General features: G+C 39.9%; 2 protein-coding genes across 9 annotated transcripts in view; one reads left to right on the forward strand and one right to left on the reverse strand.

Annotated features, from left to right (window-relative positions):
* C2cd3 (C2 domain containing 3 centriole elongation regulator) overlaps positions 1–1,298 on the reverse strand; it is a 98,621-nt gene extending 97,323 nt beyond the window's left edge. For 3 of the 7 annotated variants that reach the window (XR_014999550.2, XR_014999549.2, XM_085682879.2), the window contains exon 1: positions 1,171–1,296. Coding sequence is in view for 4 of the 7 variants with exons in the window: in XM_085682879.2 (XP_085539005.2) it covers positions 1,171–1,240 (70 nt within the window). In the remaining 3 variants the exon portion in view is untranslated. Of the gene's footprint in view, positions 1–878; positions 1,114–1,170 lie in introns of those variants that run through there. The other 4 variants (XR_014999551.2, XM_048435022.3, XM_048435023.3 and 1 more) reach the window with 4 other exon arrangements.
* Positions 1,299–1,407: 109 nt separating this feature from the next.
* The window catches only part of Ppme1 (protein phosphatase methylesterase 1), a 47,999-nt gene continuing 33,052 nt past the window's right edge, over positions 1,408–16,354 (forward strand). Inside the window, exon 1 of one of the 2 annotated variants that reach the window (XM_085682883.2) lies at positions 1,408–1,657. In XM_085682883.2, coding sequence (XP_085539009.1) covers positions 1,557–1,657 — 101 coding nt within the window. In that variant the 5' untranslated portion in view covers positions 1,408–1,556. The remainder of the gene's footprint in view (positions 1,658–16,354) is intronic. The other variant, XM_048435025.3, reaches the window with a different exon arrangement.

Below are 16,354 nucleotides of genomic sequence, written 5' to 3' on the forward strand. Positions count from 1 at the left end.
TGCAGGGATAATCTGTTGAAATGTAAGTTTACGCATATAGATGCATGTAACAAATGTACATATTACATATAAACGTATATGCCGTATCAAGGTCATTCAATACTTCTACTGCATTTCTACTTTGACTTTCTTCTCATCACCTGGCACTTGACTGGTTTGACACAGGGAACACCAGCACTGGACATCTTTCTTCTCAGAATCCCATCATTCCTGGCAGGAAAGGCATGACCTCAAAATTGCTTTATTGATCTTTAGTTAGCTTGCACAAAATTCCTTCTTAGACTGTGGCTTCAGTTCAGTCCCAAACCTGATGTCTAATGTACCATCACTGTTCTCAATAGCACCATCCCCACTAAGAGACAACTGTAATTTCAAAAGTCAGGGTCACCCAATGTGACACGTTGAAGGTAGCACATATTAAATTTTCAGTTTCATGATCTGCTCTGGGTTCCTAGAGTAACTGCAGTTACTCCGGCTAACAATCCTTATTCTTCTGGTCAGTGTAGGCTATTGATTTAACCAAGTCCTATACTACCCTTTCATTCTTTCAGGTTCTTCGTTCGGAATATATGTATATCCTTTCCTCCTACTCCAAATCCTACTACCACACATAATTTATCGTTATCATAAAAGACACTCTTAATTTTGTTGTTCTCCTATCCGTACCTATTAATCCTCACTTTGACTCATTTATGAACCCACGAGCACTATTTCCTTTCCATTCCTCAAAAAAAAAAAAATCCTCTCTTTTAACTTTCTAGTCCCTTGAATAGTCTTCTGTTCCGTCCTCTTTTGTTTTGTTTATCCGGTGCGGCTGTAGGTCTCAGAAGTCCTTTCTCCCTTTTATGCTTTCCTCAACTTTGGACAGATAAAGTTACCTCTCTTCTTGCGACCACGGCCGCCCCCAGGCCCTTGGCCTTTCCGTTGTTTCATGACGAGTCCGGGCCCTTCCGAACCAACTCAACACAGGTGCCAGCTCCTAAACTGTACGCTCCCGCCATGCCTTCCCACGGCGCCTGCGTTCCCCGGCAACGGGCGCCGCTGGGAAGCCTGGGACGCAGGAAGAAGCAACTCTTTCTCCAACAGTTCCCGGAAAGTGGTGCCAAGGGAAAGCGCCAATACGCTTTCCTGCGAGTTGACTACAACACCCAGAATGCTTTGCTTCCCTACCTTTGCGAGGTTGCGCCAGGGCACCGGCCGCTGCGCAAGCATAAAGTGATACACAATTTGAGGACTTCATTGTCCAGCATGCATTGCCTTCAGGAGGACTCCTTCTTCCGTCGAGGGTTGTCGAGTTCTCTGATAGGACTCTAAGGGAACCACAGACTCCGTTACCCAGTTTCCTTTGTGCGACGGCTGTTGCGTACTTCCGGTGGAAGCGCCGAGGCGAGGGGGCGGGGTTTACCGATCCAGTGGGCGGTAGGCGGCGCTACCGGTGTCTGGGTGCTGTCCAAAGGCGACTAGGCGTCGTTGGAGGAGTGAGCTGTGACCGGTTGTGCTGCACGTATCGTGGGACAGAGCTTCGGACACTGTTGTCGACGTGTGGTCTCCCCTTGATGTCGGCCCTCGAAAAAAGCATGCACCTCGGCCGCCTACCCTCTCGCCCTCCTCTGCCCGGCAGCGGGGGCAGTCAGAGCGGAGCCAAGATGCGGATGGGGTACGTGACTTGTACCTCTCTCCCAGGAGACCAGGCCCAGGCCATTGGAGAATGGTGTCTGGGAGTTCGGAGTACCATGGGAAGGGACGCAGTGAATTGGAGGAAATGCTGGCGTTGGCCTGGAGATGCTTAGATGGAGTAGAAGGTAGATTCGGGGACTAGGTGAGGCGCTAAGGGAATAGAAGCTGGAGGACGGATGATAACATTGTTGGAGAGAGAGAGAGGTATAAGGACAAGGTTGAGAAAGATGAAAGGGTAATTTAAGAGATGACGGGCAGCAACTCCAGAAGTGATGAGATTGGAGGTAGAGTGAAATCTACCATAGTTGAGGGGAATAGGGAACGACTGAGAGAAAAGTTGAGGGGAACTGGTGGGTCAAGTAAGTTGTCCAGGAATAAGAAGGCTTTCACCTGAGGGGTATAGAAAAATGAGGTAGAAACGAAGGAGTGGAAGGTTCTAGAAAAAGTTCCCAGAAGTGTGTGTGTCGGATTCGGAGAATGAGGGGGGTGAACTAGAAAGCTTGGGGAATAGGCCTAAAGAGAGTTAGAAAACATGGCCAGGAGACTGTCAAAGGTAGTGAGCCAAGAAGCTAGCGAAATAGGTGGGGTGTGATGAAGAGGACAGCTGAATTTGGAACAGTGACCATTGATATCCAGAGACTGAGAAAGGGAATAACTAGGATTAGGGTTGTTAAATGGAAGCACTGGGGAGGTAAAATCTGGGAAGCTTCAAGAGAAAGATTTGGGCAGTTGTTTGTTTTATTTCTAAGCAAATGAAACTTGAGGGAAAGAAACTATGTACTGGTCTAAAGATTTAGAGTCAGTGAAGCAAGCACTGGATGTAGCCACTTAAGAATAATATGGGAGGGGGGCGGGACAGTTTGTTGGGAAGGGGAGTAGTGTGAGAGATTTTAAAAAAAAACATTTATTCCTATTTGTGGTTTTGAGGATGGAACCCAGAACTAAACAGATGTCACATCACTGAGCTACACTCCCAACTTAACAGCTGAGTTCATGAGAGAAGCTTTGGAAATTTAGGTCCTTGGCAGGCTTGTGCCAAGTTACAGGAAACTTGGCTGCTGGAGAAAGCATGATAGTTGAACATACTAAAGAGAGTTGCTAGAAAGTAGAGAGAATTGAATAGCCATTGGGTCATTTACAGGATTACTGATTATAAAAGGAAAAGAGGTATGTGTTGTACTTGGAATTCAAGTGACAAACTGGTAGATTTTCCTGGGGAAAGGATTACCAAAGAGATACATTCAGTTCCAAAGAAGTAGTGTGTCCAAAAACTACTCAAAAGATAACAGGGGTAGATGTACTGTGAAGGTTGATTTTTAGGAATGGAGAGAAAGAGAATTCTGCAAAGTGTGTGTGTGTGTGTGTATGTGAGAGAGAGAGAGAGAGAGAGAGAGAGAGAGAGAGAGAGAGAGAGAGAGAGAATGGTTGAGAAAATCAGAATCAAGAGACCTATAATAGAAGGAAGAAAACACTTTTGACTTAAGATAGAATAATGGAAGCATACTAGAAAGGGAAATGAAAGGCTTGTTACGAGATAAAGTAAAGGTTGGTCATGAAAAGACAAAGATTAAGCTTTTAACATGAATAGAGGAATTTGGAAGCTGACCTACACCATTATTTTGGGAATTATTAATATTATTAATATAAAATTAATGTAATAATTATTCTTGGTGTGTGCTTTTTTTTTTTTTGAGGCATGGTCTCAATGTATAGCCAAGCCTAACTTTTAATTCACGATTGTTCTGCCACGCCTGGCATAGTGTCTGTTTTCCTAACTATAATTCCATCTTTTAGTATACTGGTCCTCATCTGTACAAATATATCTAAATACTAGTTTCTAAAAACAGTTTATGTGCCTCAGGTAAGTTTAAGTAAGCTCCTTACTTTATCAAAATAAATTTTCTGAAAATTAAGAATTGGTGAACAATACCAAGAGAAAATCTGTTCATTAAAGGATTTTATCCTTCTTCTTTTTTGTTTTTTTGTTTTGTTTTGTTTTGTTTTTTTGTTTTGTTTTTGTTTTTGTTTTTTTTCAAGACAGGGTTTCTTTGTAGCTTTGGAGCCTGTCCTGGAACTAGCTCTTGTAGACCAGGCTGACCTCTAACTCAAAGAGATCCGCCTGCCTCTGCCTCCCGAGTGCTATTATTAAAGGCATGTACCACCACCACCCGGCCACTTTATCCTTTTTAAATCGATGCTTTGGTTTTATTGATTTAAGTTATTGCTTATTCTGGAAAACATGATGCTTTAGAAAGATTCTCATTCATATTCTCATTCTTTCTCTCTCTCTCTCTCTCTCTCTCTCTCTCTCTCAAGATGGTTTTGCTTATAGCCCAGGTTGACCTGGAATTGATCCTCCTACCTCGACCCCCTATGTACTAAGATTACAGGTGTATGCCACCAACCCTGCAGAACAATGCTTTGTGGTCAAAGTGTTAGGAAGAGAAGAACAGATGTTGATGAATTGTGTGTGGTCCTCAAGTACTATTTTCCTTTTCTGCTTCCTTGTCAGTACATAACATTTTAATAGTAAAGGAGACTCTTTGTCTTAGAATCATAAAGCTGAAAGAAAACTTAGAAACTGCCCCATTTTACCACTGTGTCTTGTGGATGAGGAACCTGAGAGTCCTAGAAGTCTGTATTTTTGCTATAAAGTATACTCAAAGGCAGAGGAAGTATTCTATTTAAAGTAAATGTGGAAACCAAGACTCAAGTACTCCTGTTTCTAAATAAGGTGCACTTAAAAGTTAATTGGTAGGGCTCTAGGTAGTACGATTAGGTGTCTAAAGAGAGACCTATTGATTTGATCCATGGTTATCACCCAGTTTGTGCTTAATTTGTGTATGTTGTCACTCTAGGATTCCTCTTTATTAGTCCTGATTTGACAAAACTCATTTCTGTCCGTTTCAAAGCATTCTTTTTTAGTTCTCCTTCTACTTGCTTTTTACTTAGCACTTCTCTCTGCTTCGGTTTGGCAGACACAGGGTCTTACTGGGTAGACCTGACTGGCCTGGAACACACTATTTGTAGACCAGGCTGATCTTGAACTTAAAGGATCCTCCTGTATTTGCCACCACCACCCCCAAGTGCTGGGATTGTAAACATTGACCCCCCACACCTAACTGGTTTTTGTTTGTTTTTGTTTCTTTGCAACAGGGTCTCAGACTGGCTCAAATTCTAGGCAGTCCTCTTTCTTTAGCTCTCTAGTTCTGGGATTAGAAGTGTTTACCATAACTCTCTTGCCTCATTTTCACTAAACTTTATGTACATTTGTTCTGATTTTATGGATTCCAAGTTTATGAACTTTCTTGAGTTTCCATCATTTGGTTTTTAAAATTGTACTTGGAAGTTCTAGTATATTAATGGATACTATAGTAATAACAGTTAATTTTAAAAATGTTTTGCATTGTCATCGCAACTTTTTATGTTATTTGGTTTAATCTATTTACAACCCTACAAAATAGACCCTCCCCCACTTATGACTAAGAGAATTTTGTATCAGATCAAAAGTCACCCAACTAGCTTGTGGTAGAACTAACTTCAGCTGTTTGGATCCATTCGTTTTTCAAGTACAGCAGTGCTGCTCTTGGGTGAGGACTGAAATCCTGGTGGTATAATTACTTAATAGATGCTCTTGGGTGACACAGTCATGTAGTTGTTTGAATTTATTACAGCTTTTGAAGGTACTCTCATTAAATTGGTTTGGGTCCTTACTTGCCTTGCAACCCTGTTACACTTGGGGAGTATCTCTTAAAACTTCTGCTGGAGTGCACACCATTTATCGGAAAGACTATAGGTAGTAAAGCTATTCATTATTCAACTTGCTTATGGTTTATCAATGGTTCTGCTTTTAAAATATTATGTGGATGTATCTGGGTATACATATGAATGCAAGTCCCTGTGGTGGCCCAAGAGGGCATCAGATCCCCTAGAACTAGAGTTATAAGTGGTTGTAGGCTACCCAACGTGGATGCTGGAATCTGAACTCCAGTCTGTCGTAAGAGCAAGAAGTGCTCTTAATTGCTAAGCCATCTCTTCAGCCCCAGTACTATTTTTTTTTAAGTATTTTATGTTTCTATAACGACTTAACTATGTATATAGCAATCAGTGCTTTTTTTGTGTCCAGTGAATTAAACTAGGACAAGGTGCAGGCTTAATTTGCTTTTTTCCCCCAGTCCTACTCTTTCTGACACAGTACGTTATAAACCCCTAATTCTCCTGACTGACAAAGCAGTGGGATTTCAGTCACGCATCACATGCTCAGGTAACATTTTCCTTTAACATCCATTCACTTACATAATACCACAGAGTCAGTGGCAGAAACAGTATTCAAACCCAGGACTCCAGATTTTTTAGTTCATTGATCTTCTTAGATAAAAGAGTTTGGTGTTCAGAATAAAACAAAGTCACAGACCCAGGTTGAGCATTTAGCATGTACATCAGTCAAGCCACTTGTCTTTGTTTGTTTGTTTGTTTTGTTCTGTTTTTCGAGATAGGGTTTCCCAGTAACTATGGAGACAGCCGTGGAACTTGCTCAGTAGACCAGACTAGCCTCAAACCACAGAGATCTCCTGCCTCTGCCTGCCAAGTGCTGGGATTAAAGGTGTGCACCACCACCACCCAGTGCCACTTGTCTTCTTAGAGTCTGCTTTCTTGTCTAAAATTGAAAGTACTTCTACTGACTTTAGACTGCTGCAAGAATGGGATAATACCTGAGAAAACATAAAAGGTTCCTGGCCTATAAGCTCCTGATAGCCTGTAGATGTTACACTTTGCAAACAGTGGGAAGGGCCTTTAACTTTGTGAAATAAATGTTTTTACATTATTGACTTTCTTGTTTTTCTGCAGTAGGGTCTCACTGGTCCAGGCCAGTCACCAACTTCTGGTCTTTAGGTATGCTCTTACCTTTGGTAACTGAGGCTATGACTGTGTGAGATACTTTCCTCTCAAGCTATATGTGTTTATTCATTGCTAGTAGTCTCTCATCCGACTTTGAAAATGCTCTGGATACCAGGTGTCTTAGAAAGGTTTTATTTCAGCCAGAAGGAGAGAGAGTACTATGAAGTAACTTGCTGGAGGTCACAAGTTGAGTTACTAAAAAACTAAATCCCTCTTGTTTCTGGCTTGTTACTTTTTAAATTAAATCATAATGTCATATTAAATTAAATAGATTAAATACATATATAATTTATTTTAATATAAGTTATATTAAGTTAGATTTTATATATATGGTTGTTTTTCGAGACAGGGTTTCTCTGTGTACCCTGGCTGTCCTGGAATCAGGCTTTCCTCAAACTCAAATCCACCTGCCTTTGCCTCCTGAGTCATGGGATTAAAAGTGTGTGCAACCAGTGCCCAGCAGAAATTATATTTTAATAATATAGAATTCATACTTATAATGTGTACAGTTTTGGCTAGTGATAGAGGTTGCTGGTAGACTATGTGTTCAGTACACTGGAGACCCAGGGTTTAATCCCCAGTACCACAATGAATAAAGAAATGAAATTAATTGGTTTTATTCTGTCGACCAAGCTGTACAATGATCACCACTAATTCTAAGCCATTTTCATTGTACACAAAGAAACTACCTAGAGCTGTCATTCTTTCAACCCCTGGCAACCACTAATCTACTTTTGTTTATATGAATTTACCCATTCTGGACATTGTGATCTTTGGTAACTGGATTCTTTGACTTAGCATGATGTTTTCAAGATACATCCATGCTGTTGCATGAATAACTACTTCATTTCTTTCAGTGACTCAGTTTATTCTACGGTGTGGATTTATACCTCCCTTTCAATCAGTTGATGGACACTGGGTTGTTTTATTACTTTTAGGAATAACGGTGCCACAAATATCTACATAGAGATCTTTGTGTAGAGATGTGTTTACATGTATCCTGTGTAGATACCTAGGAGTGGGATTATAAGGTCATATGTAAATTAGGTTGAACTTTTGAAGAAATTGCCAAGCACTTTGCTAATGGTTCTTTAAAGCTTTTCATGTGTTAGGGGTATTTTCTCATTATTGGTATCAGAAATAGTTTCCCATTTGCCCTTTTATTTTGCATGTCTTTTTCCCATGTGAAAAAGTTGTTTTAAAATTATTTTGACATATCTATTTGGAATTTCTTGCTTTTGCATTAAAAGTCACATAAAAGGCCCTTTCCTCCTATATGTAAAGAATTCCTGTATATTCTTTTCCTATTGCCTTGTGGCTTGTTTTACATCTGTGTTAAATGTACTGTGTTGTGTTAAGTGAGGAACAGGCCTAGTTTTGGCTGTCTACAGCTTGCCTAGTTTTTGTAATACTGTTTCTTCAGTCTTTTTTCCATTATGTAAATTTTACATTAGTTAAAAAGTCCTTTCCTCATTGATTACAATGACATCTTTATTATGTGACACATTTCCATATAGACTTGTGTTTTTTAATGAGGTGTTTCCCCTTTTCTGTTGGCTTATTTATGTCATTGCTATATTTTTAATGAGAGATTTAGTAATCTATTTTAATAGATGGAAAAGGTAACTTTCCCCTCATTCAAATTTACCTGGCTCTTCTTATTTAACTCTTACAAAATAAACTTTTGATCCTGAGACAGGATCTTATCTATGTAGTTTAGACTAGCCTTCAGCCCCCTGAATATTAGGATTGTAGGTGTGTGCTAGCACTCCTGATGTGGATTTTATTATTTGTAGAATGGTCCAGAGCTGATGCCCTTGTTATGTCCCCAGACTGTGCATCTTTTCTTTTGCTATTCTTAAAACAGCGGCTTTTCCTCTCTGCTTGTTAACAGTGTGGCTGTAACGGTTGGTGCGGTTCTCATTGTTCCATCTTTATTTTTACAAATCATTGGCATAGGAATTTGATTACTATGATTTGTTCAGACCAATTCTGTTGCATTGCTGTCATGAAAAGAATGAAAGAGCTGTGCAATTAGACTTGTCTATGTGGCAATCATGACTCCTATCCCAAGTCCCAAAGTTATAAGAGCCTGGATTTTGTGTGTGTGTCTAGGGGGAGGGAGTGTTTCTCTGTTTCACAGAGCCCTCACGGTCCTGGAACTTACTCTGTAAACCAGGCTGGCCTTGAACTCACTCAAAGAGATCCACCTGCCTCTGCCTCTTGGGTGCTGGGATTAAAGGTATGTACCACCACCACCCAGCTTGAATTTTTTTCTTTTAAATTACAAATTCCCTCTTCTCTTCTTTGCACCATGGGTAAAGGAAGTGATTCCCATTGCGAACCTCTCATTGCCACATTTTTATTTATTTATTTATTTATTATGTATACAATATTCTGTCTGTGTGTATGTCTGCAGGCCAGAAGAGGGTACCAGATCTCATTACAGATGGTTGTGAGCCACCATGTGGTTGCTGGGAATTGAACTCAGGACCTTTGGAAGAGCAGTCAATGCTCTCAACTACTGAGCCATCTCTCCAGCCCGTTATTGCCACATTTAAGTCATTTAAAATTCACCTGGGATTTTCTAACCAAATATCTGTTGTTACCTCTTGTCAGCAAACCTACTTTTAATATCTCTAAAAGAGTAATTAGCTTTTGTTTTTGATTTTTAAACCTAGTGAGCTTTCCCTAATTTGAGTGGTAGTTTTAACTTGATAATGATAGTGATAGCTTGAGGGCAGATTTGAGAGGAATGGCCAAAGAAAAAGCCTTTCATGCTATGAAATAGTTTCTTTTAGAAGAGAAACTTTTTTTTTACTTCCTTTTTAATTTAATTTTATTTTATGTGAATTGGTGTTTTGCCTGCATGTATATCTGTATGAGGGTGTTGTAGTCCCTAGAATTGGAGTTACAGACGGTTACAGCCATGTGGATGCTGGGAATTGAACTTGGGTCTTGGAAGAGCAGCCAGTGCTCTTAACAGCTGAGCAGTCTCTCAGCCCCCAAAAGTAACTTTTAAATACTACTTTAGTTCTGGGTGTCCCACAGTGTACATGTGGAGGTCAGAGGACAGCTTTCAAGAGTGGTTCTTTCCTCCCCGTGTGAGTCTAGGATCAAACGCAAGTTGTCAGGCTTGGTGGCAGCCACTTACCTGCTGATCTACTTTCAGTCCCAAGAAGTTGTTCATTAATAGAGCTGTTTAAAGGTTGGGTACCACACTTAGATGTTCCAAATGCAGTGTTGACTACTGTCTCTAGCACATGCCACCAAAATATTTTGAAGATTGACTAAGAACCTGTGTAGGAAATTCCAGCCATTTCAAACCCCACCAGAAAAAGTGTTGTTGCTTCCTGTCAAGTCTTTTTACAACATATATCTGTATATATCCTCAACCACTGGCCTTTAGGGGTTTAAGTAGAAATCTGCCATTAGCAAGCCATGTAGCTCTGGTCAGTTTTTTGTTGTTTTTTTTTTTTTTCCCCGTCTCTGGCTGAACCTCAACTATCACAGTATCATAGAAGGAATGTTTTGGCACTAGGTAATAAATCCAAATTCAATCTCCATTGTTAACAAAAGAAGTGTCCCTGAGCCATCCTTAAAACGGAAATACGATTATTGCAGAATTTAAAATCTTGATGGCTACTACTTGGTTTCCTCCTTAATGCAAGGTTTGAGTTAGATAATTTTTAATGGTGTGATTCGGATTGTGCATCTACTGTAAGAGCTTGTCCTTTTCACTAGTGATGGGCACTCCAACCCTCCAACTCCCAGTCAGCCATCTGGTTGCTTTTTTCTGTTCTCTTTAAAGTACTGTTAATGAGGGCATCTGAAAAGCAGCACTGCCTTGATTGAAGTGGCTGACTGCAATTAAACTTCAGTATTAGCCTCTGCTGCAAAATTCCTTGTCGAGTTGGTGAAGCCTGTGCCTCATCAGTAACTCTCCAACAGATCTTCAAGTCTGTTAAGCCTATTTATATTTGAGACATTAGCTTAAAATTTGAAATTTATGTTTCTTTTTTCTTATTCTCTCAGGATAGAAGTTTTCTCCCTCACCTCTTGCCTTGGTTGACTGTATAAATTTCTTCATTTGATTATCTCCTGATGGAAACCACACTTTGTGGCTGTTTGGCCCTTGTAGATATAACACTTACCCATTATCTGACATAATGATTGCTAATCTACTTCTTCCTCAAGAACTTCTCTAGGATAGAATTTTTTTTCAGAGTTTGCTATGATACTTTTAAAAAAATAATTTCACATTTATTTATTTAGTTTATATGTGCGTACACATGTGGAAGGTTAGAGAACAACTTACAAGACTCTGGAGCTCCCTTTCTACCCTGTGGGTCCTGGGAAAGAGCTCAGGTCAGCAGACTGAGTAGAAGGTACCTTCCCTTGGTGAGCCATCACCAGCTCTCTCTGATACTTTAAGTGATGGCCATTGGTAGAGAGACCTCATCCTAAGAATAATCTTCCTTTCCCACTGGTACCTTGAAGATGGTGTAACCAGAGCTGTATTTTCTTTTCTTTCTTTGAAAGTTTGTTAAACTTCATGAAGTAATAGAATTTGTACTTTAGTTCACCAGATTGTAGGTACAGTCATTACAGGAGTGTCTATAAAACACTCTATAAGATCTGTAAGAATAAGCTCTTGCTTGTTACTGTTTGGTCTCTTTAGTGTAAGGATCCATTCCTGATTATCCTTTTTTAATTAATTGATTGATTGATTGATTTTGAGATAGAGTTTCTCTGTGTAGCCTTGGGTGTCCTAGAACTGGCTCTGTAAATCAGTCTGGCCTCACCTCAACCTTAGAGATCTGCCTGCCGTGTATCTTTTCTTCTTTAATTCCCCTAACACAAAAGCAAGTCCATACAGGATAGTACTTATCTATTAGCAGTTACCTCTACACTAGTTTCACTTTATAGAACTATCTATGAGCAGTTATCTCTGCCCTGACTTCACTTTATAGTACTATTAGTTATCTCTGCACTGGCTTCACTTTATAGTACTATTAGTTACCTCTACACTAGCTTCACTTTATAGAACTATCTATGAGCAGTTATCTCTGCACTGGCTTCACTTTATAGGATCATTTTTTTTTCTGTCCTTAACCTGTTCATCTCTTGTTCTCTGACTGAAAACTATTTTGTAAGGAGGTGCCACCTACACACTGGTGACTCTGCCAAGTTTAAGGACTAGATCAAGCTGTGCACTTTTAAATGGAAGCATCAGAAGCTCTTCATAATTATCTTGGGCAATGGCATTAGCACTTTATTTATTGGTTGATGGTGAGTATTGAACTCATGCTGCATGCATTCCAATTAAGTTCCTTTCCTCTGAGCTACACGACCAGTCCACTGAAGGCGTTTGCATGTGCTACTGCTACCTTTATTTTGCTTGTGGTCTTTTTTCCTTCACTTTGTGAAGTCTTACTCTTGTGAAGCTCTTTGAGACTGCTCCAGCACTTTGTTTTTCTCTCCCTCCACTTGAGCACCTATAACATGGTTGTCATTTCCACTCACTTGCTAATTTTTGTGTGTTAGTAGTTGGTTTTGTTCTTTTTCGTTGTTACTGTGTCATCCTTATGTGTAGTAAATTAATGCAAGTTGATTGTTAACGCTTATAAAATTCAAACTCCTGGAGTACAAAGGGTTTTCTTTCTTTGTTCCTTCCATAGTAGCAAGTTAAATAAATACTTTTATAAATTTGGTGAATGCATAACATTCATTTCAAATGAATCCAAAGGTTTTGCTGATCAGTGCAGCTTCCTATTCTGTCCTGCTGCCTGCTGCCTTGTGGCACCTGTCATTTATACATGGGGTCAGCAATTTTTCCATGAAGGGCCTCAGAATGTCTGTCATAGACCTTGAGCTCTATGAACGTAGGGTGAAAGAAACCATTCAGTGAATGGATTTGTGCGCCAATAATACTTTATTTGTAGACAATGTGGTTTGAGTATCAACTGCTGTTCTTTGCTCTTGTTACTTTTAAACAACTGAATTGGAATCCAAAGCAACTTCCAACCTTGACCATAGGCAGTGGTGGCGCCTGCCTTTAATCCCAGCACTCAGGAGGCAGAAACAGCTAGATCTCTGTGTTCGAGGTCAGCCTGGTCTACAAGAGCTAGTTCCAGGACAGTCAGGGCTGTTACACAGAGAAACCCTGTCTTGAAAAACAAAAAACAAGAGTGGAATCCCGACCTTGATCATAAAATTTTCATATGTCATTAAGCAGTCTCTCTCTCTCTCTTCCTATCTTTCGGACATCACTTACAGCTCAACTTGCCCACAAACTTAGTTCTCAACTCTATTTCAGTACCGTTAGTTCAGTACTACTATCTTGTTGAAGAAAGAAGATAGATTTCAAAAAGCAAAATAGGATTTCTTTCTTGGCTTCACTAATTAGCAATAATTAGAGCAATCTTCACTTTGTTTTCTTAAATTTTATAAAACTAGTTTTACTCAATTTTGAGGAGAAAATCAGATTCTGTAAGTGCAGACTCACTATTTAAGGTCTACCAGTTTAATAGAACTTTGTTTATTGTTTACTATTGATCCTCCTGCCTCAGCCTCCCCAGTGCTTTAATCACAGGTGTGCGCCATAACATCTGGTTCAATAATCACAGTTTTAAATCTCACTTCTGTTATGTCTGTTGCCCTTTCTCCCCATTTAAATTTAGAGTGGACAGTGCTAAACTATTGGAGAAAATGCCATGTTTTCATTGTCTCTGTGTTGCTTGTTTCATCAGCAAATGTGAGTTCCAACTACATAACCATTTCGAAGCAAGTAAGTAAAATACAAAGGGAGTTTATACTTAAATAAGCAGATCAATCACAATTTTGTTGTTAGGAGAATAAAGAAAATATTGTATATACAAAGCCCAATCGGTTGTCAAATGAACAAAAGATAAAGACCGACCGATGAAATAGTGTCATAATACTTTATCACTTAGAATTCATTTTCTATTTGGGAATAAAAATTTCATACTTTATGTCAGCTCTGTTGGAGTGATCACTTTTCACTTACGAGTGCATGCAGGAAACGAAAGGAGCAAAATAAAACACAGTGCTTCTGACACATTTTCATATTTAGTCTTCACTCTTGTGAATCACTCTGACCAATATAGTTCTCTGTGCCTCACAGGAACATTGGCCATGGAGCGTTTCTTAAAACCAGACAGCAGCCCACACGCCAGCATCATGCTTATGTAAAATCATCTTACCTTTGACATCTATTGCTGACCTCATTTGACTGCACAGTTAACCTTCAAAGCATTCAGTTCTCAGGGTTAGAAAAGCATTTCACATTAGTCTCCAGGATTTTCTCCCAGGCTCTCAACACCTATCTTGAAATTTCTGGTTTTGCTGTTCTCTCTCAATGGGCAGTCCCAATCCAGTTAAGACTGTTCTTGGCTACCTTCATTATTAAAATATTGCTATCTTCAATATGAAAAGGAATGTTCCAGAATTGTTGAAGTAAAGACGTTTCTGTTAGATTGCTTTACACTGTATAGTGGTTCTACATGTAAACCACCTGTCTTAGTTAGGGTTTTTGTTGATATGAAGAGGCACCTTGACCACAGCAACTTTTATAAAGAAAACATTTAATTGAGGTTGGCTTTCTTACAGTTTCAGAGGTTTAGTCTATTGTCATCATGGTGGGGAACGTGGCAGCATGTAGGCGTACATGGTGCTGAAGCAGAGTCTTACATCTTGCAGGCCAAAGAAAGTTGACTGAGACACTGGATGCTATCCTGAGCATAGGAAATCTCAAAGCCCACCCCCGCAGTGGCACACTTCCTCAAACAAGTGTGTCACTGTGACATACTTACTCCAACAAAGCCACACTTCTTGATAGTGCCACCCTCTATGAGATTATGGGGCCAATTACATTCAAACTACCACATTCCATTCCCTGACCCCATAAGCTTATAACAATATCATAATGTAAAATCCATTTAGTCGAACATCAAGAGTCCCCATAGTCTATCACAGTCTCAACGATGTTTAAAAGTTCAAAGTTTCTTCTGAGGTTCATGCAATCTCTTAACTGTAAGCCCCTGTAAAATACATTTTTTTAAAACTTCACATATAATGGCACTGGATATTACAATTCCAAAATTAGGGAAGGGAGCACAGTGATGAAATACTGGACCACAGCAAGACCAAAGACCAACTAGGCAAACTCCATTCTGCATCTTCATGTTTAATGTTGAAATGCTCTTCAGATCTCCAACTTTTTTCAACTTTGTTAACTGCAACACACTTCTTTCTCTTTGGCTGGTTCCAGTCCTTGTTATCAGCTCTCATCGGCAGGTACCCAAAGTCTCCATCATCTCTAACATCTTGGGGTAATTACTCCAAGGTAATCCAGGCTTCAGCTTCATAACTTCATGCAATAGCCTCTCTAGGCCTCACACCCCTGACTTACGCTTGGCCTCAGCAGCTTTATTCCATCACTCCTTTCTTCTGTCCTTAATTCTAAATCCAGGACCATGTGACCAAAAGCTGCCAAATTTGGTTGCTAGGTGAGGCTGGAACATGGTCCCCTTGCTTAATTACATCTTCACCAGCTTTCTGTTTTCCTTCACTGCCTAGGCTTGGCTGTCCTTGAACTTGCTCTGTAGACCAGGCTGGCCTCAATTTCAGAGATCTCCAGCCTCTGCCTTCCCAGTGTTGGGATTAAAGGTGTGCCCCACCCACCCACCCAGTTCTAACTTTTTCTTTAGTTCCTTTTCAAAAGTTGGAAATTCAGCTGGGTGGGATCTTACTCTGAGGTCACCGCGCTCTTTATTCTATTTCTTAATCTGTTTATATCCTTGAACACAGGCTTTAGCTCTATTCTACTTCCTGGTGCTCTTTTTCTCCTCAAAATTTACATTGTGTAGTTTATACTGCTCAGCTTGTGTTTTTTCATTATAAATCTTCATTAGAGTTACCACTAATATCCACATAAGAGTCTGTTCTAGACTGTTTGAAGATTTCTTCTGCCACCGGGTAGTGGTGGTACAGTAGTGGTGCACACCTTTAATCCCAGCATTAGGGGGAGGCAGAGGCAGACAGATTTCTGTGAGTTCAAGGCCAGCTTGGTCTACAGAGTGAGTTCCAGGACAGGGTCCAAAGCTACACACAGAAACCTTGTCTCAACAAAACCAACCAAACAAACAGATGAATAAATAAATAAGATTTCTTCTGCCAGTGGAATTAATCCAAAACTCTTCACTTTGACCTCAGTAGATTCTTTGGACAAGGACAAAAAGCTGCTACTTTCTTCACCAAAATATCACAAGATCAGTTCTTACTACTTCAAACAAAAGCATAGTCAGGCCTATCACAGCAGTACTCCACTCCTGGTACCAACGTCTGTCTTTGGGTTTTTTACTCTACACCACCTCAGTTCCTACTCAAAACAGTATGAGGCTGGCCTTCTACAGTGTAAGAAAACAGCCACCGTTATGCTAGTAATGTAGTGAGGCCACGTAGGTCATTCTGTTTCATTGAAAATATGTGTTTCATCCTTTTAAATTTTTGGTAAGATAGTGACTATGTTGTCCTCGTGTTTGGTGACTAATAAAACAATTATTGGCCTTTCCCCCTAAATTAAAGTGGAAGTCTTGATTATCAGACATACGAAGTGACTCACCAGGCTAGAATGTCTGTGCATTAAGTGTCTTAAGTGAAAATGGTTTTCAGTGAAGTACAGTTTCACTGACTTGCTTGAAGCCACAATATTTACGTACTCCTGCTGCACATACCCTGTGTTGTCTAAATGCAA

This window comes from Myodes glareolus, chromosome 24 (assembly GCF_982192425.1).
Source record: "Myodes glareolus chromosome 24, mMyoGla1.1, whole genome shotgun sequence".
Classification (NCBI taxonomy): Eukaryota; Metazoa; Chordata; class Mammalia; order Rodentia; family Cricetidae; genus Myodes; species Myodes glareolus.